Here is a 14,230-nt window from a genome sequence, read left to right as displayed (position 1 = left end):
GTAAAGGTAGAAACTGTATAAAAGCAAAGCGCTAAGAATGAGGAGGCAGTTCTTCCATGGAGATGCTCGGCTTTGTTGTCCTCTGTAATAATAGTCCATAGGAGTGCTTTGTTTAATTTTGGATTGGGAGTTGCTTAATGTGAGTCTGAAAGGAGAGTTTACAGTCTAACCAGACTCCTAGGTATTTGTAGTTGTATACATATTCTAAGTCAGAACCGTCCAGAGTAGTGATGCTGGACCGGCGGGCAGGTGCGGGCAGCAATCGGTTGAACAGCATGCATTTAGTTTTACTTGCATTTAAGAGCAATTGGAGGCCACGGAAGGCGTTGTATGGCATTGAAGCTTGTCTGGAGGTTAGTTAACACAGTGTCCAAAGAGGGGCCAGAAGTATACAGAATGGTGTCGTCTGCGTAGAGGTGGATCAGAGAATCACCAGCAGCAAGAGCAACATCATTGATGTATACAGAGAAGAGAGTTGGCCCGAGGATTAAACCCTGTGGCACCTCCATAGAGACTTCCAGAGGTCCGGACAACAGACCCTCCGATTTGACACACTGAACTCTATCTGAGAAGTAGCTGGTGAACCAGGAGAGACAGTCATTTGAGAAACCAAGGCTGTTGAGTCTGCCGATAAGAATGTGGTGATTGACAGAGTAAGAATGAATACGGCTGCACAGTATTGCCTCTTATCGATGGCAGTTATGATATCGTTTAGGACCTTGAGCATGTCTGAGGTGCACCCATGACCAGCTCTGAAACCAGATTGCATAGCGGAGAAGGTACGGTGGGATTCGAAATAGTCGGTAATCTGTTTGTTAACTTGGCTTTCGAAGACCTTAGAAAGGCAGGGTAGGAGAGATATAGGTCTATAACAGTTTGGGTCTAAAGTGTCTCCCCCTTTGAAGAGGGGGATGACTGCAGCAGCTTTCCAATCTTTGGGAATCTCAGACGATACGAAAGAGAGGTTGATCAGGCTAGTAATAGGGGTTGCAACAATTTCGATAGATAATTTTAGAAAGAGAGGGTCCAGATTGTCTAGCCCGGCTGATTTGTAGGGGTCCAGATTTTGCAGCTATTTCAGAACATCAGCTATCTGGATTTGGATGAAGGAAAAGTGGGGAGGCTTGGGCGAGTTGCTGCGGGGGGTGCAGGGCTGTTGACCGGGGTAGGGGAAGCCAGGTGGAAAGCATGGCCAGCCATAGAGAAATGCTTATTTAAATTCTCAATTATCGTAGATTTATTGGTGATGACAGTGTTTCCTAGCCTCAGAGCAGTGGGCAGTTGGGAGGAGGTGTTCTTATTCTCCATGGACTTTTTTGAGTTTGTGCTACAGGATGCAAATTTCTGTTTGAAAAAGCTAGCCTAGGCTTTTGTAACTGCCTGTGTATATTGGTTCCTAACTTCCCTGAAAAGTTGCATATCACGGGGCCTATTCGATGCTAATGCAGTACGCCACAGAATGTTTTTGTGTTGGTTAAGGGTAGTCAGGTCTGGAGAGAACCAAGGGCTATATCTGTTCCTGTTTCAAAAATGTTTGAATGGCGCATGCTTATTTAAGATGATGAGGAAAGCACTTTTAAAGAATAACCTGGCATCCTCTACTGACGGGAAGAGGTCAATATCCGGATACCCGGGCCAGGTCGAATAGAAAGGCCTGCTCGCTGATGTATTTTAGGGAGCGTTTGACAGTGATGAGGGGTGGTCATTTGACCGTAGACCCAGTACGGATGCAGGCAATGAGGCAGTGATCGCTGAGATCTTGGTTGAAGACAGCAGAGGTGTATTTGGATGGCAAATTGGTTAGGATGATATCTGTGAGGGTGCCCGTGTTCACGGATTTGGGGTTGTACCTGGTAGGTTCATTGATAATTTGTGTGAGATTGAAGATAGATTTGGGGCAATCAATTCACATATGGTGTCGAGGGCACAGCTGGGAGCAGAGGGTGGTCTATAGCAAGCGGAAACGGTGAGAGACTTGTTTCTGGAAAGGTGGGTTTTTTAAAGTAGAAGCTCGAATTGTTTGGGTACAGACCTGGATAGCATGACAGAACTTTGCAAGCTATCTCTGCAGTAGGTTGCAACTCCACCCCCTTTGGCAGTTTTATCTTGTCGGATAATGTTATAGTTAGGGATGGAAATTTCAGGGTTTTTGGTTAATTTCTTAAGTCAGGACTCAGACACGGCTAAGACATACGGGTTGACAGAGTGTGCTAAAGCAGTGAGGAGAACAAACTTAGGGAGTAGGCTTCTAATGTTAACATGCATAAAACCAAGGCTTTGGAACAGAGGAGGAGTAGGATAAGGGTACGGCTAAAGGCTATAAGAACTGGTCGTCTAGTGCGTTCAGAACAGAGAGTAAAAGGAGCCGGTTTCTGGGAGCGATAGAATAGATTCAAGGCATAGTGTACAGACAAAGATATGGTAGGATGTGAATACAGTGGAGGTAAACCTAGGTATTGAGTGATGATGAGAGAGATATTGTCTGTAGAAACATAATTTAAAGCAGGTGAGGTCACCGCATGTGTGGGAGGTGGAACTGAAGGGTTCGCTAAGGTATATTGTGCAGGGCAAGAGGCTCTACAGTGAAATAAGGCAATGATTACTAACCATAACAGCAATGGACAAGGCATATTGCCGTTAGGGAGAGGCATGCGTGTGACCTTAATTGCTTTCCATCTGTAAGTTGTTAGTGTCTTAACGACCGTTCCACAGCTGCATGTTCATTCATTGTTTATGGTTCATTGAACAAGCATGAAAAACAGTGTTTAAATCCCTTTACAATGAAGATCTGTGATTTGGATTTTTACGAATTTATTTGGATATTTATTTTTATTTTTCCCTTTTGTACTTTAACTATTTGCACATCACTATAACCCTGTGCATAACCATAATATGACAATTGAAATGTGTCTATTACTTTGAAACATGTGACTGTAATGTTTACTGTTCATTTTTATTGTTTATTTCACTTTTGTTTATTATCTACTTCACTTGCTTTGGCAATGTTAACATATGTTTCCCATGCCAATAAAGCACTTTGAAAGAGAGAGAAGAGAGAGAGAGAGAGAGAGAGAGAGAGAGAAAAAAAAAGAGAAAAAGAGAGAGAGAGAGAGAGAAAGAGAAAAAGAGAGGTAGAGAGAGAGAGAGAGAGAGAGAGAGAGAGAGAGAGAAAAGAGGGAGAGGTACAGGGAGAGAGAGAAAGGGAGGGAGAGAGAGATAGGGGGGAAGGGAGAGAGAGAGAGAGAGAGAGAGAGAGAGAGAGAGAGAGAGAGAGAGAGAGAGAGAGAGAGAGAGAGAAAAAAGAGAAAGAGAGAGAGAGAGAGAGAGAGAGTAAGAGAAAAAGAGAGGTAGAGAGAGAGAGAGAGAGAGAGAGAGAGAGAGAAAGAGGGAGAGGTACAGGGAGAGAGAGAAAGGGAGGGAGAGAGAGATAGGGGGGAAGGGAGAGAGAGAGAGAGGAGAGAGGAGGTGGAGAAGTAGATTAAATGTACTTACGTAAGACAGCCCTGAGATGCTCTCCTTCTCTGATGTTTGGTAAACATTCATTGTGTCTGAGGGATAAAAGAACAGACAGAAAATAACCCTGAAATCAAATGGCTGTACAGAGCCACCAGAGGTAACACTCCCATGACATGTTATATATTAGCCCCCCACCAGAGGAAACACTCCCATGACATGTTACCCCCCTCCACCAGAGGTAACACTCCCATGACATGTTATATATTAGCCCCCACCAGAGGTAACACTCCCATGACATGTTACCCCCCACCAGAGGTAACACTCCCATGACATGTTATATATTAGCCCCCACCAGAGGTAACACTCCCATGACATGTTACCCCCCTCCACCAGAGGTAACACTCCCATGACATGTTATATATTAGCCCCCCACCAGAGGTAACACTCCCATGACATGTTACCCCCCACCAGAGGTAACACTCCCATGACATGTTATATATTAGCCCCCCACCAGAGGTAACACTCCCATGACATGTTATATATTAGCCCCCCACCAGAGGAAACACTCCCATGACATGTTACCCCCCCCACCAGAGGTAACACTCCCATGACATGTTATATATTAGCCCCCCACCAGAGGTAACACTCCCATGACATGTTACCCCCCTCCACCAGAGGTAACACTCCCATGACATGTTATATATTAGCCCCCCACCAGAGGTAACACTCCCATGACATGTTATATATTAGCCCCCCACCAGAGGTAACACTCCCATGACATGTTATATATTAGCCCCCCACCAGAGGTAACACTCCCATGACATGTTACCCCCCCACCAGAGGAAACACTCCCATGACATGTTACCCCCCACCAGAGGTAACACTCCCATGACATGTTATATATTAGCCCCCACCAGAGGTAACACTCCCATGACATGTTACCCCCCCCACCAGAGGTAACACTCCCATGACATGTTATATATTAGCCCCCCACCAGAGGTAACACTCCCATGACATGTTACCCCCCCACCAGAGGTAACACTCCCATGACATGTTATATATTAGCCCCCCACCAGAGGTAACACTCCCATGACATGTTATATATTAGCCCCCACCAGAGGTAACACTCCCATGACATGTTACCCCCCACCAGAGGTAACACTCCCATGACATGTTATATATTAGCCCCCCACCAGAGGTAACACTCCCATGACATGTTACCCCCTCCACCAGAGGTAACACTCCCATGACATGTTATATATTAGCCCCCACCAGAGGTAACACTCCCATGACATGTTATATATTAGCCCCCCACCAGAGGTAACACTCCCATGACATGTTATATATTAGCCCCCCACCAGAGGTAACACTCCCATGACATGTTACCCCCCACCAGAGGAAACACTCCCATGACATGTTACCCCCCACCAGAGGTAACACTCCCATGACATGTTATATATTAGCCCCCCACCAGAGGTAACACTCCCATGACATGTTACCCCCACCAGAGGTAACACTCCCATGACATGTTACCCCCCACCACCAGAGGTAACACTCCCATGACATGTTACCCCCCACCACCAGAGGTAACACTCCCATGACATGTTACCCCCCCACCACCAGAGGAAACACTCCCATGACATGTTACCCCCCACCACCAGAGGTAACACTCCCATGACATGTTATATATTAGCCCCCACCAGAGGTAACACTCCCATGACATGTTACCCCCCCCCCCACCAGAGGTAACACTCCCATGACATGTTACACCCCCCACCAGAGGTAACACTCCCATGACATGTTATATATTAGCCCCCCACCAGAGGTAACACTCCCATGACATGTTACCCCCCCCACCAGAGGTAACACTCCCATGACATGTTATATATTAGCCCCCCACCAGAGGTAACACTCCCATGACATGTTACCCCCCCCCCCCCACCAGAGGTAACACTCCCATGACATGTTACCCCCCACCAGAGGTAACACTCCCATGACATGTTACCCCCCCCCCACCAGAGGTAACACTCCCATGACATGTTACCCCCCTCCACCAGAGGAAACACTCTCAGTCTGTCGTTAGCAGTAAAGTCAGTCTGTTGTTAGCAGTAAAGTCAGTCTGTTAGCAGTAAAGTCAGTCTGTTGTTAGCAGTAAAGTCAGTCTGCCGTTAGCAGTAACGTCAGTCTGTTGTTAGCAGTAAAGTCAGTCTGTTGTTAGCAGTAAAGTCAGTCTGTAGTTAGCAGTAAAGTCAGTCTGTTGTTAGCAGTAAAGTCAGTCTGTCGTTAGCAGTAAAGTCAGTCTGTTGTTAGCAGTAAAGTCAGTCTGTTGTTAGCAGTAAAGTCAGTCTGTTGTTAGCAGTAAAGTCAGTCTGCCGTTAGCAGTAACGTCAGTCTGTTGTTAGCAGTAAAGTCAGTCTGTTGTTAGCAGTAAAGTCAGTCTGTTGTTAGCAGTAAAGTCAGTCTGTTGTTAGCAGTAAAGTCAGTCTGTTGTTAGCAGTAAAGTCAGCCTGTTAGCAGTAAAGTCAGTCTGGCGTTAGCAGTAAAGTCAGTCTGTTGTTAGCAGTAAAGTCAGTCTGTTGTTAGCAGTAAAGTCAGTCTGTTAGCAGTAACGTCAGTCTGTTGTTAGCAGTAAAGTCAGTCTGTTGTTAGCAGTAAAGTCAGTCTGCCGTTAGCAGTAAAGTCAGTCTGTCGTTAGCAGTAAAGTCAGTCTGTTGTTAGCAGTAAAGTCAGTCTGTTGTTAGCAGTAAAGTCAGTCTGTTGTTAGCAGTAAAGTCAGTCTGTTGTTAGAAGTAAAGTCAGTCTGTCGTTAGCAGTAAAGTCAGTCTGTTTTTAGCAGTAAAGTCAGTCTGTTGTTAGCAGTAAAGTCAGTCTGTTAGCAGTAAAGTCAGTCTGTTGTTAGCAGTAAAGTTAGTCTGTCGTTAGCAGTAAAGTCAGTCTGTTGTTAGCAGTAAAGTCAGTCTGTCGTTAGCAGTAAAGTCAGTCTGTTGTTAGCAGTAAAGTCAGTCTGTCGTTAGCAGTAAAGTCAGTCTGTTGTTAGCAGTAAAGTCAGTCTGCCGTTAGCAGTAAAGTCAGTCTGTTGTTAGCAGTAAAGTCAGTCTGTTGTTAGCAGTAAAGTCAGTCTGCCGTTAGCAGTAAAGTCAGTCTGTTGTTAGCAGTAAAGTCAGTCTGTTAGCAGTAACGTCAGTCTGTTGTTAGCAGTAAAGTTAGTCTGTTGTTAGCAGTAAAGTTAGTCTGTTGTTAGCAGTAAAGTCAGTCTGTTGTTAGCAGTAAAGTCAGTCTGTTGTTAGCAGTAAAGTCAGTCTGTTGTTAGCAGTAAAGTCAGTCTGCCGTTAGCAGTAAAGTCAGTCTGTCGTTAGCAGTAAAGTCAGTCTGTCGTTAGAAGTAAAGTCAGTCTGTTGTTAGCAGTAAAGTCAGTCTGTCGTTAGCAGTAAAGTTAGTCTGTCGTTAGCAGTAAAGTCAGTCTGTTGTTAGCAGTAAAGTCAGTCTGTTGTTAGCAGTAAAGTCAGTCTGTTGTTAGCAGTAAAGTCAGTCTGTTGTTAGCAGTAAAGTCAGTCTGTCGTTAGCAGTAAAGTCAGTCTGTCGTTAGCAGTAAAGTCAGTCTGTCGTTAGCAGTAAAGTCAGTCTGTCGTTAGCAGTAAAGTCAGTCTGTTAGCAGTAAAGTCAGTCTGTCGTTAGCAGTAAAGTCAGTCTGTTAGCAGTAAAGTCAGTCTGTTGTTAGCAGTAAAGTCAGTCTGTTAGCAGTAAAGTCAGTCTGTTGTTAGCAGTAAAGTCAGTCTGTCGTTAGCAGTAAAGTCAGTCTGTCGTTAGAAGTAAAGTCAGTCTGTCGTTAGCAGTAAAGTCAGTCTGTTGTTAGCAGTAAAGTCAGTCTGTTGTTAGCAGTAAAGTCAGTCTGTCGTTAGCAGTAAAGTCAGTCCGTCTGTTAGCAGTAAAGTCAGTCTGTTGTTAGCAGTAAAGTCAGTCTGTTAGCAGTAAAGTCAGTCTGTTGTTAGCAGTAAAGTCAGTCTGTTGTTAGCAGTAAAGTCAGTCTGTTGTTAGCAGTAAAGTCAGTCTGTTGTTAGCAGTAAAGTCAGTCTGTTGTTAGCAGTAAAGTCAGTCTGTCGTTAGCAGTAAAGTCAGTCTGTTGTTAGCAGTAAAGTCAGTCTGTTGTTAGCAGTAAAGTCAGTCTGTTGTTAGCAGTAAAGTCAGTCTGTCGTTAGCAGTAAAGTCCGTCTGTTAGCAGTAAAGTCAGTCTGTTGTTAGCAGTAAAGTCAGTCTGTTGTTAGCAGTAAAGTCAGTCTGTCGTTAGCAGTAAAGTCCGTCTGTTAGCAGTAAAGTCAGTCTGTTGTTAGCAGTAAAGTCAGTCTGTTGTTAGCAGTAAAGTCAGTCTGTCGATAGCAGTAAAGTCAGTCTGTTGTTAGCAGTAAAGTCAGTCTGTTAGCAGTAAAGTTAGTCTGTCGTTAGCAGTAAAGTCAGTCTGTTGTTAGCAGTAAAGTCAGTCTGTCGTTAGCAGTAAAGTCAGTCTGTTGTTAGCAGTAAAGTCAGTCTGTCGTTAGCAGTAAAGTCAGTCTGTTGTTAGCAGTAAAGTCAGTCTGCCGTTAGCAGTAAAGTCAGTCTGTTGTTAGCAGTAAAGTCAGTCTGTTGTTAGCAGTAAAGTCAGTCTGCCGTTAGCAGTAAAGTCAGTCTGTTGTTAGCAGTAAAGTCAGTCTGTTAGCAGTAACGTCAGTCTGTTGTTAGCAGTAAAGTCAGTCTGTTAGCAGTAACGTCAGTCTGTTGTTAGCAGTAAAGTCCGTCTGTTGTTAGCAGTAAAATCAGTCTGTTGTTAGCAGTAAAGTCAGTCTGTTGTTAGCAGTAAAGTCAGTCTGCCGTTAGCAGTAAAGTCAGTCTGTCGTTAGCAGTAAAGTCAGTCTGTCGTTAGAAGTAAAGTCAGTCTGTTGTTAGCAGTAAAGTCAGTCTGTTAGCAGTAAAGTCAGTCTGCCGTTAGCAGTAACGTCAGTCTGTTGTTAGCAGTAAAGTCAGTCTGTTGTTAGCAGTAAAGTCAGTCTGTTGTTAGCAGTAAAGTCAGTCTGTCGTTAGCAGTAAAGTCAGTCTGTCGTTAGCAGTAAAGTCAGTCTGTCGTTAGCAGTAAAGTCAGTCTGTCGTTAGCAGTAAAGTCAGTCTGTTAGCAGTAAAGTCAGTCTGTCGTTAGCAGTAAAGTCAGTCTGTTAGCAGTAAAGTCAGTCTGTTGTTAGCAGTAAAGTCAGTCTGTCGTTAGCAGTAAAGTCAGTCTGTCGTTAGCAGTAAAGTCAGTCTGTCGTTAGCAGTAAAGTCAGTCTGTTGTTAGCAGTAAAGTCAGTCTGTTGTTAGCAGTAAAGTCAGTCTGTCGTTAGCAGTAAAGTCAGTCCGTCTGTTAGCAGTAAAGTCAGTCTGTTGTTAGCAGTAAAGTCAGTCTGTTAGCAGTAAAGTCAGTCTGTTGTTAGCAGTAAAGTCAGTCTGTTGTTAGCAGTAAAGTCAGTCTGTCGTTAGCAGTAAAGTCAGTCTGTTGTTAGCAGTAAAGTCAGTCTGTTGTTAGCAGTAAAGTCAGTCTGTTGTTAGCAGTAAAGTCAGTCTGTCGTTAGCAGTAAAGTCCGTCTGTTAGCAGTAAAGTCAGTCTGTTGTTAGCAGTAAAGTCAGTCTGTTGTTAGCAGTAAAGTCAGTCTGTCGTTAGCAGTAAAGTCCGTCTGTTAGCAGTAAAGTCAGTCTGTTGTTAGCAGTAAAGTCAGTCTGTTGTTAGCAGTAAAGTCAGTCTGTCGTTAGCAGTAAAGTCAGTCTGTTGTTAGCAGTAAAGTCAGTCTGTTAGCAGTAAAGTTAGTCTGTCGTTAGCAGTAAAGTCAGTCTGTTGTTAGCAGTAAAGTCAGTCTGTCGTTAGCAGTAAAGTCAGTCTGTTGTTAGCAGTAAAGTCAGTCTGTCGTTAGCAGTAAAGTCAGTCTGTTGTTAGCAGTAAAGTCAGTCTGCCGTTTGCAGTAAAGTCAGTCTGTTGTTAGCAGTAAAGTCAGTCTGTTGTTAGCAGTAAAGTCAGTCTGCCATTAGCAGTAAAGTCAGTCTGTTGTTAGCAGTAAAGTCAGTCTGTTAGCAGTAACGTCAGTCTGTTGTTAGCAGTAAAGTCAGTCTGTTAGCAGTAACGTCAGTCTGTTGTTAGCAGTAAAGTCAGTCTGTTGTTAGCAGTAAAATCAGTCTGTTGTTAGCAGTAAAGTCAGTCTGTTGTTAGTAGTAAAGTCAGTCTGCCGTTAGCAGTAAAGTCAGTCTGTCGTTAGCAGTAAAGTCAGTCTGTCGTTAGAAGTAAAGTCAGTCTGTTGTTAGCAGTAAAGTCAGTCTGTTAGCAGTAAAGTCAGTCTGCCGTTAGCAGTAACGTCAGTCTGTTGTTAGCAGTAAAGTCAGTCTGTTGTTAGCAGTAAAGTCAGTCTGTTGTTAGCAGTAAAGTCAGTCTGTTGTTAGCAGTAAAGTCAGTCTGTCGTTAGCAGTAAAGTCAGTCTGTCGTTAGCAGTAAAGTCAGTCTGTCGTTAGCAGTAAAGTCAGTCTGTCGTTAGCAGTAAAGTCAGTCTGTCGTTAGCAGTAAAGTCAGTCTGTTAGCAGTAAAGTCAGTCTGTTGTTAGCAGTAAAGTCAGTCTGTCGTTAGCAGTAAAGTCAGTCTGTCGTTAGCAGTAAAGTCAGTCTGTCGTTAGCAGTAAAGTCAGTCTGTTGTTAGCAGTAAAGTCAGTCTGTCGTTAGCAGTAAAGTCAGTCCGTCTGTTAGCAGTAAAGTCAGTCTGTTGTTAGCAGTAAAGTCAGTCTGTTAGCAGTAAAGTCAGTCTGTTGTTAGCAGTAAAGTCAGTCTGTTGTTAGCAGTAAAGTCAGTCTGTCGTTAGCAGTAAAGTCAGTCTGTCGTTAGCAGTAAAGTCAGTCTGTTGTTAGCAGTAAAGTCAGTCTGTTAGCAGTAACGTCAGTCTGTTGTTAGCAGTAAAGTCAGTCTGTTGTTAGCAGTAAAGTCAGTCTGCCGTTAGCAGTAAAGTCAGTCTGTCGTTAGCAGTAAAGTCAGTCTGTCGTTAGCAGTAAAGTCAGTCTGTTGTTAGCAGTAAAGTCAGTCTGTCGTTAGCAGTAAAGTCAGTCTGTTGTTAGCAGTAAAGTCAGTCTGTTAGCAGTAAAGTCAGTCTGTTGTTAGCAGTAAAGTCAGTCTGTCGTTAGCAGTAAAGTCCGTCTGTTGTTAGCAGTAAAGTCAGTCTGTTGTTAGCAGTAAAGTCAGTCTGTTGTTAGCAGTAAAGTCAGTCTGTTGTTAGCAGTAAAGTCAGTCTGTCATTAGCAGTAAAGTCAGTCTGTTGTTAGCAGTAAAGTCAGTCTGTTAGCAGTAAAGTTAGTCTGTCGTTAGCAGTAAAGTCAGTCTGTTGTTAGCAGTAAAGTCAGTCTGTCGTTAGCAGTAAAGTCAGTCTGTTGTTAGCAGTAAAGTCAGTCTGTCGTTAGCAGTAAAGTCAGTCTGTTGTTAGCAGTAAAGTCAGTCTGCCGTTAGCAGTAAAGTCAGTCTGTTGTTAGCAGTAAAGTCAGTCTGTTGTTAGCAGTAAAGTCAGTCTGCCGTTAGAATTAAAGTCAGTCTGTTGTTAGCAGTAAAGTCAGTCTGTTAGCAGTAACGTCAGTCTGTTGTTAGCAGTAAAGTCAGTCTGTTGTTAGCAGTAAAGTCAGTCTGTTGTTAGCAGTAAAGTCAGTCTGTTGTTAGCAGTAAAGTCAGTCTGCCGTTAGCAGTAAAGTCAGTCTGTCGTTAGCAGTAAAGTCAGTCTGTCGTTAGAAGTAAAGTCAGTCTGTTGTTAGCAGTAAAGTCAGTCTGTTAGCAGTAAAGTCAGTCTGCCGTTAGCAGTAACGTCAGTCTGTTGTTAGCAGTAAAGTCAGTCTGTTGTTAGCAGTAAAGTCAGTCTGTTGTTAGCAGTAAAGTCAGTCTGTCGTTAGCAGTAAAGTCAGTCTGTCGTTAGCAGTAAAGTCAGTCTGTCGTTAGCAGTAAAGTCAGTCTGTCGTTAGCAGTAAAGTCAGTCTGTTAGCAGTAAAGTCAGTCTGTCGTTAGCAGTAAAGTCAGTCTGTTAGCAGTAAAGTCAGTCTGTTGTTAGCAGTAAAGTCAGTCTGTCGTTAGCAGTAAAGTCAGTCTGTCGTTAGCAGTAAAGTCAGTCTGTCGTTAGCAGTAAAGTCAGTCTGTTGTTAGCAGTAAAGTCAGTCTGTTGTTAGCAGTAAAGTCAGTCTGTCGTTAGCAGTAAAGTCAGTCCGTCTGTTAGCAGTAAAGTCAGTCTGTTGTTAGCAGTAAAGTCAGTCTGTTAGCAGTAAAGTCAGTCTGTTGTTAGCAGTAAAGTCAGTCTGTTGTTAGCAGTAAAGTCAGTCTGTCGTTAGCAGTAAAGTCAGTCTGTTGTTTGCAGTAAAGTCAGTCTGTTGTTAGCAGTAAAGTCAGTCTGTCGTTAGCAATAAAGTCAGTCTGTCGTTAGCAGTAACGCCAGTCTGTTGTTAGCAGTAAAGTCAGTCTGTTGTTAGCAGTAAAGTCAGTCTGTTGTTAGCAGTAAAGTCAGTCTGTCGTTAGCAGTAAAGTCAGTCTGCCGTTAGCAGTAAAGTCAGTCTGTTGTTAGCAGTAAAGACAGTCTGTTGTTAGCAGTAAAGTCAGTCTGTTGTTAGCAGTAAAGTCAGTCTGTCGTTAGCAGTAAAGTCAGTCTGTCGTTAGCAGTAAAGTCAGTCTGTTGTTAGCAGTAAAGTCAGTCTGTTGTTAGCAGTAAAGTCAGTCTGTTGTTAGCAGTAAAGTCAGTCTGTCGTTAGCAGTAAAGTCCGTCTGTTAGCAGTAAAGTCAGTCTGTTGTTAGCAGTAAAGTCAGTCTGTTGTTAGCAGTAAAGTCAGTCTGTCGTTAGCAGTAAAGTCCGTCTGTTAGCAGTAAAGTCAGTCTGTCGTTAGCAGTAAAGTCAGTCTGTTGTTAGCAGTAAAGTCAGTCTGTCGTTACTAGTAAAGTCCGTCTGTTAGCAGTAAAGTCAGTCTGTTGTTAGCAGTAAAGTCAGTCTGTTGTTAGCAGTAAAGTCAGTCTGTTTTTAGCACTAAAGTCAGTCTTTTGTTAGCAGTAAAGTCCGTCTGTTAGCAGTAAAGTCAGTCTGTCGTTAGCAGTAAAGTCAGTCTGTTGTTAGCAGTAAAGTCAGCCTGTTGTTAGCAGTAAAGTCAGTCTGTTGTTAGCAGTAAAGTCAGTCTGTTGTTAGCAGTAAAGTCAGTCTGCCGTTAGCAGTAAAGTCAGTCTGTTGTTAGCAGTAAAGGCCGTCCAGTTATGTTGACACAGTGGAAACATTATCTAACCTGTGATGTGTTCATAAGAGTGACAACAGCGTGTTCCACAGACATCGATCTATTTACAACTGCCTGATTTCCCATAAAACACTTCAATTAAAAACCATTCAACTGTGACAAAAACACACACTGTCATGACAGGTGAACTTACTTCCTTTCATGTATAACATTTTTTTTTAAAGCTAAAAAAAGAAAAAAGAAAAAAAGTTTAAAATGTTCCACTCGTCATTTCCTTCTGTGCTTTGCTTTTACAACTTATTTGAAAACAACAACAAAAAATTTACCAAGTTACAATAAACAATATAATAGTTTTATGGTGTGTGTGTGTGTGTGTGTGTGTGTGTGTGTGTGTGTGTGTGTGTGTGTGTGTGTGTGTGTGTGTGTGTGTGTGTGTGTGTGTGTGTGTGTGTGTGTGTGTGTGTGTGTGTGTGTGTGTGTGTGACGGATCCAGTCACAGACTTAGCAAATACAACCACAAGTCAGATCTAACATCATCACCCGTGGACTGTCTTTAGCTTGGCACGAGTAATCCGTCAGTGTCACACTGTCCTGGTTTAGCTTTGATCAGAGGAGGGAGGGAGACCTCCTCATAACATTGTCTTAGCTTTGAAGAACATGAGAAGAACTAAAAGAACAATACCTTGGCTGTAGAGAGAGGAAAGGAGAGAGCGGTTTGTAGAGTAGTAGCCACTGAAACGTAAATCCTAATGCTTCTATATTAGGAAACCTTGGCTCCTGTGCTCTAGGACAGACAGTCCCGTGCCTATCACTGAACTTGAGGGCAAAGGTTAGCTTGTGCAGAGGTCTTTGTCGTAGGGCTGTGACGATTATAACATTTGGGGTGATGACTCCTTGTCATGCAAAATGGACATGGATATTGTAATACTAGTAGCTAGGACATACCTAATGAATTATAGCTAGGTCATACCTATTGAATTGTAGCTAGGACATACCTATTGAATTATAGCTAGGACATACCTAATGAATTGTAGCTAGGTCATACCTATTGAATTGTAGCTAGGACATACCTATTGAATTATAGCTAGGACATACCTAATGAATTGTAGCTAGGTCATACCTATTGAATTGTAGCTAGGACATACCTAATGAATTGTAGCTAGGTCATACCTATTGAATTGTAGCTAGGACATACCTAATGAATTGTAGCTAGGTCATACCTATTGAATTGTAGCTAGATAATACATATTGAATTGTAGCTAGGACATACCTAATGAATTGTAGCTAGGTCATACCTATTGAATTGTAGTTAGGACATACCTATTGAATTATAGCTAGGACATACCTAATGAATTGTAGCTGGGTCATACCTATTGAATTGTAGCTAGGACATACCTATTGAATTGTAGCTAGGTCATACCTATTGAATTGTAGCTAGGTCATACCTATTGAATTGTAGCTAGGACATACCTATTGAATTGTAGCTAGGTCATACCTATTGAATTGTAGCTAGGACATACCTATTGAATTATAGCTAGGACATACCTATTGAATTGTAG

General features: G+C 42.9%; 1 protein-coding gene across 1 annotated transcript in view; it reads right to left on the bottom strand.

Annotated features, from left to right (window-relative positions):
- Positions 1 to 14,230, bottom strand: part of LOC135552136 (ATP-binding cassette sub-family C member 12-like) — a 75,631-nt gene that overhangs the window by 43,601 nt on the left and 17,800 nt on the right. The window contains exon 2 of the mRNA XM_064983569.1: positions 3,493 to 3,548. Coding sequence (XP_064839641.1) covers positions 3,493 to 3,543 — 51 coding nt within the window. The 5' untranslated portion in view covers positions 3,544 to 3,548. The remainder of the gene's footprint in view (positions 1 to 3,492; positions 3,549 to 14,230) is intronic.

Source organism: Oncorhynchus masou, chromosome 2, assembly GCF_036934945.1.
Source record: "Oncorhynchus masou masou isolate Uvic2021 chromosome 2, UVic_Omas_1.1, whole genome shotgun sequence".
Classification (NCBI taxonomy): domain Eukaryota; kingdom Metazoa; phylum Chordata; class Actinopteri; order Salmoniformes; family Salmonidae; genus Oncorhynchus; species Oncorhynchus masou.
The sequence above is the reverse complement of the archived record's forward strand: the minus strand, read 5'-3'. Positions and strand labels throughout refer to the sequence as shown.